General features: G+C 54.8%; 2 protein-coding genes across 2 annotated transcripts in view; one reads left to right on the top strand and one right to left on the bottom strand.

The window, feature by feature from the left end:
- Positions 1 to 4,525, bottom strand: part of SAE1 (SUMO1 activating enzyme subunit 1) — a 7,177-nt gene extending 2,652 nt beyond the window's left edge. The window contains exons 1-5 of the mRNA XM_014962239.1: positions 4,373 to 4,525; positions 2,500 to 2,611; positions 1,578 to 1,751; positions 791 to 933; positions 521 to 620 (exon numbers count right to left, since the gene is read on the bottom strand). Coding sequence (XP_014817725.1) covers positions 521 to 620; positions 791 to 933; positions 1,578 to 1,751; positions 2,500 to 2,611; positions 4,373 to 4,473 — 630 coding nt within the window. The 5' untranslated portion in view covers positions 4,474 to 4,525. The remainder of the gene's footprint in view (positions 1 to 520; positions 621 to 790; positions 934 to 1,577; positions 1,752 to 2,499; positions 2,612 to 4,372) is intronic.
- Positions 4,526 to 4,698: 173 nt separating this feature from the next.
- The window catches only part of ZC3H4 (zinc finger CCCH-type containing 4), a gene marked incomplete at its 3' end in the record, with an annotated part of 21,220 nt that continues 20,714 nt past the window's right edge, over positions 4,699 to 5,204 (top strand). The window contains exon 1 of the mRNA XM_014962241.1: positions 4,699 to 4,823. Coding sequence (XP_014817727.1) covers positions 4,699 to 4,823 — 125 coding nt within the window. The remainder of the gene's footprint in view (positions 4,824 to 5,204) is intronic.

Genomic DNA, 5,204 nt, shown 5'->3' with positions numbered 1-5,204 from the left:
GGGAACGCGCGCCCAGAAGGGGTGGGGGGGGGGGGGGAGGAGGGGGGCAAAAAGGATCACAAAAGGCCTCGAATTCCCCTTGCAGGCAGAGAAAACCCTGGGGGAATTCCGCTCCTGAACAATGGCAGGGCCGGAGGCATTTCCATCTGAAAAGGTTCTGTTTTGGAGCAGATTTGGCCACCCCCCCTGGAAAAAATTTGGGAATCCCCACTTCAAAGGAGCTGGGCTCTCAGCTAGCAGCACCGAAACCATGGCTTTTAGGGCCTGGTGGCCACAAAAAGAGCCATAAAGGCTGATTTAATGCCCCTTCCCACACCATAACCAGTATAAAACCAGTATGGGAAGAGAGAAAAGAGAATAAAACCAACCCAAAAAATCCCTTTCTAGGATGACCTGGCTCAAAAAAAGCGCTGTGGGGCGAGGGATCCAGCTGGGAGAGGCCAAAAAATTCCCCCCATGCTTGGGATTTGGGGAATCCCCTGGGGTTTTGGGTCTCCCTGGGGTTTTTTCCCCCACTCACTTTTTTCACCATGGTGGTCTCCGCCGAGTCCAGTTTGGCTTTTTTGGTGTCTGGCCCATCCTCCAGCCCCGGGGTGACTTTGGTGACTTTGGTTTTCTCTCTAGGAAATTAAAAAGAAAGAGCTTTGAGAACCCCTGCTGGTGCCACGGGTTTGGTTTTTGGGGATTTTTTTTTTTTCTTTCACAATTTACAGATTTATTTAAGATTTAAACCTTCCCCAAAGCAAACCAGTAGCACCAGTTTCCCCCACTCCTCCGGGTGCTGACTCACTCCACGAATTCGTGTTCCCCCAGGTCGGCAAACATGTAACCGTGGTATCCAAAAACGTCGCCGGTGAAGAACTTGATGCTGTTTTTGTGGCAAATCTGGTCGATTTTCACCATCAGGTCACGGGAGCAGGAGGTTAAACACACCTGGGGGGCGGAAAATTCAGCATTTTTCCCTCCCTGAGGGGTAACATCCCCACCCCCCACCCCCCAGAATTGGCAGTTTCACTCCTAGCACTTAGGGGAGGGGAAAATCACTAATTACCCCATTTCAACAGGGGATAAAACATCCTGTTTCTGGCCAATTTAGGTGGAAATCAAAGCTAAATCCGGTTACTTCTAAAACCTGGTCTAAGAATTGGTGCTTTCTGTTCTGCCCCTGATCTCCAGGAGCTATGAGACCTGGAGGTGGTTTTCCTCCTTTTCCTCTCGCTTTGGGAATCGCTGTTGGGTTGTTTTTTGGGTTGTTTTTTTTTTTTCCACCATGTTTTTTGGGTTGCTTTTTTTTCCACCATGTTTTTTGGGTTGGTTTTTTTTTCCACCATCCGGTTGAATGGGGGAAACTGGTTTCCACAACTCACAATCCCCAAAAAACCAGCCCCAAGGAGGAGAGGAAAAGGGAAACAGCCACCCTTCATGAAGAATCAGGCGGCACCACCTGGAACCACAGCATGAAATCTCACCCACAACAGGCTCTCAGTGCTAACACCACCAGAATAAACGAGTAATTAGTGCAAAGGCTCGTTAGCAAGGCCCCACACTGACCTTTCCCCCCCCTAACCCCCACGTACGGCGTCGAATTGGGTGAAGAACTCCTCGGGTTTGCTCTCCACGCTCTCGGGGTCGGCTTTGACGTCCACCATGGGGTTGAGGTTCTGCGCCCGCTCCAGGGAAGCCTGGGCTCGGTTGCGACCCAAGGAACCCCCTGGGATGAGGAACTGAGCTCGAGTGTCCTCCTGGGAAACCTAAAAACGGGGAGAAATCAGTCTTGCCACAGAGGGAAAACCCCCCTCTCCCCCCCCAGAAGAGAATTACACTGGCACCATCCTCACCGCAGGAAAAACTCATCATGAGATACTGGAGGAAAAAAAGAAAAAGCCCCCAAAACTGCAAATTTCTGGTTATTTTGTGCTGTTCTTCAAGCCCCCCCATGGTTCCATCATCACTTCTCCCTGATCCCACACTCACAGCTCCCTCTTGTGCCGCCGCACTGTCACCCAGAGGCCACCTCTGCTGGAGAAAGGGGTTTTTCTGTGGAGCACAAAGCTCCAAATCAGGAATTAAATCTCCCACTGGGAATTAAGCCCCCCCATTGGGAATTAAAACCCACTGAGGGGTCTGGTTTGGGGCTCCAGAACTCACAAGGTTTGTGGATTTTGAGCCCCACATTTGCTTTCCAGGCACCTGCTGGTCCCATGTGAAAAGGAGAAGGGGCAGAAACCAGGGACACGGAGGGGACAGGTGTCAATGCCCAAGACAAGTGTCCCCAAAAATCAGGTGGCTTCACAGAATGGGGTGCAGCCCCCCCAAGACATCCAGAAAGGGACAGGGGAGGTCACAGTTCAGCCCCCAGCTCGAGAGCAGCTGAAGGAGCGCAGACCTGCAAACCCTGTATGCCCCAAAATGGCATAATTCCACCCCAAAGGGAATATTTATCCCCTGAAAAAACAGTGAGCAAGTCCTTCGGTTTGGGGGCTTCACCCGGCTCCTCACCTGCTGATGGTCCAACATGGTTAAGCCTTTGACTCCTGCCAAGATGAGATTCTTGGCCACTTCGGCTCCCAGCCCCTTCATCCCCACCAGCAGCACCCGGGAAGCTCGTAACCTGCAGCAAAAACACTAGGAAAAGGTTAAGAGATCACCCAGAGCATCCCCCAAGAGGTTGGGGCGAAGGGGAATCGGCACTCGGATGGAAAACATGGTGGATAAATATGGCTAGAGAGGAAATCCGTGCCCCTCCACATCCCAGCATGGGGAAAAGCAGGTTTAACACAATTTGGGAGCAAAGAGAGACACGGCGAGGCTGTGAGGAGTGGGGAATTGGGGAAAATTCACAGAAAAAAAGGAGTTTTGGAAGAGGGAGTAACACCCCAGCCTCGTGCTGCTTTTCAGCCAAGGGGGTGGAGGAGGCTGCAGGTTCATCGCAATCCACAATGGGGTCCCTAAGAGCCCCCCCAAAAAAGGGCTGAAGGCTAAAGCTGCACCAGGATGAGGATAAGTTATAATTAACAGGCAACTAATACATTTTTGTGTATATCCATTCCAGCACAAAACCGTGCAAGCAAGTTGTAAGTTTTCCACATAACTGACCAATGTGTTTTCCTCGCCTTTTATCATTTAGGTATTTTTTCTCCTGCCTTATGAGTCTGTCATTGATCAGTCTGTATTGGTTTTCCAATAAAATCAAGTTTACTTGGCACCGAGCAATAATCTGGGCTCTTAAACACAGAGACTCCTGCTTTTTTTGCCTATTTTCATGCTCATTTTTATCTGCGTTCAGCATCAGCATTATGCTCATCTTCATATTTTGAAGTTCCACCTTCATATTTTGGGGGTGTTCCACCTTGTCCTGAACAAACCCCATCACAGCTTCCAGGGAAACACCTAAGAAATTGGAAATGAGCAGAAATCTGGACAGGCTGCAGAAAAAGACCACACAAAGTAACTTGAAAGCTGAAAAAAAAACTTCTTTCTTGAGAAAATAAGCGTTGAGCGAGTGGGTTTCCAGCGGGGAAAGAGGCAGGAACCAGCGGAGGGGATGGGATGCTTTGCAATTCCAGTTGGCAATGAATCAGAAGCCGTTTCTCTTTTTTTTTCCCCAAAGAAATTTCACCCAAATGAGTTTGGCTGAGCCTGAGGTGTGCATAGGGTCAGGCAGAGACCCCACAGACCCTGACAAGCCCCTACAGGGCCTTCCCACACACTATAGGGTCCCTGTAGGCCCCCCACAAATTCCTATAGGGCCCCCACAAGGCCCCCCCTCACATTGCAGAGCCACTCCAGGTGCCTATAGGGCCCCCAAAAAACTCCTCCAAGGCCCCTATAACCTCTCAAAAGACCCTCCCATCCAGGCGCCTTATAGGGTCCCCCTCACATTGCAGGGCCCCCATAAGCCCTTCCAAGCCCCCCCCCCTTACATTGCAAAGCCTCTACAGGGTCTCCCACAGGCCATAGGGCCCCCATGAGCCCCTACAGGGCCCTCCCGACTCTTTATAAGCCACTCCAAGCTCCTATAGGCCCCCCAAAAGCTCCTATAGGCTCCACCCCACATTGTAGCACCCCCTCCAAGAGATTATAGAGCCTCCTATAAGCTTCTCCAAAGCCTCACTCACATCACAGAGCCCCTCCAGGCCCCCCACAAGCTCGTCCAAGGCCCCACTCATATCACAGAGCCCCTCCAGGCCCCCCACAAGCTCGTCCAAGGCCCCACTCATATCACAGAGCCCCTCCAGGCCCCCCACAAGCTCCTTGAGGGTCCCTCACAGGCCGCAGGGCCCCAAGAAGACCCTCCCCCCCCGACCCCTCCAGGGCCCTCCTCCACAGGGTCCCCCTCCGCCTTCTCCCACAGGCTCCGACCCCCACTGACCGCTTCTGGGCCTCAAGCCCCCACAGCCGGATCTGCCGGTCATACTGTGCTGCCTCCTCTTCGCTGATGCCGCCAGGGCCGCCCTCCTCCTTCTCCACCATCCCGCTGCCGCCGCCGCCTCAGAGCCGGCGCGACGCCCCCTAGCGGCCCGCGCGAACATGGCGCCCGGGACCGCTCCACTTCCACGGCGGAGCGTGGGGGGGATCCGCCCCACTGCCCGGAGCTCACCCGCCGCCCCACGCCCACTTGCCCACGGGAGAACCACACCGAGTGGCTTCTCCTCACGTTTTGTCTCCTCACAGTAGCATGAGGCCGCGTCTCCCAGCATGGGGACCGCTCAGTGGCACAACCCCCCCCTCCTCCCAAAGTGGACTCGTCCTCGCCGCACCTCCTCGGCACTTTTCGGTCCTTCCCGCCATCTGCCGGTCACTTTCGGCAATCACCGGCTGAGGTACGGCGGGGGGGCGCTAGGGTGTTTCTGCCATCGCTCGTGTATTCCCGGCATCGCTCGGGTTTCTCCGGCGTCGTTCGGGCGTTTCCGCTGCCGTTCAGTTACTTACGGCATCCCTCGGGTATTTCCGCCACCGTTCGGCTGTCTCCGGCGTTGTGCGGGGCGCTGCCTCGGCGCGGCTGCGTGCCGGCGGGCGCCATTTTGTGTGCCTGCCCGTGGAGCGCGGAGGCGGGCGGGCGGATAAAGCCGGGCCGTGCCGGGCCGGAGCCGACCCCCGCGCTGTACAGTGACTGTGCCACCCCCCTTCCTGTTCGCCCCTCACCCGCCCTTTTGCCCTATGGCCGTGGAGAGCCCGAGTGTCCCCCCCGCCGCCGCCGCTTC

Source organism: Calidris pugnax, unplaced genomic scaffold (genome assembly GCF_001431845.1).
Source record: "Calidris pugnax isolate Ruff unplaced genomic scaffold, ASM143184v1 scaffold1185, whole genome shotgun sequence".
Classification (NCBI taxonomy): Eukaryota; Metazoa; Chordata; class Aves; order Charadriiformes; family Scolopacidae; genus Calidris; species Calidris pugnax.
This window is presented reverse-complemented; position numbering and strand designations above follow the sequence as displayed.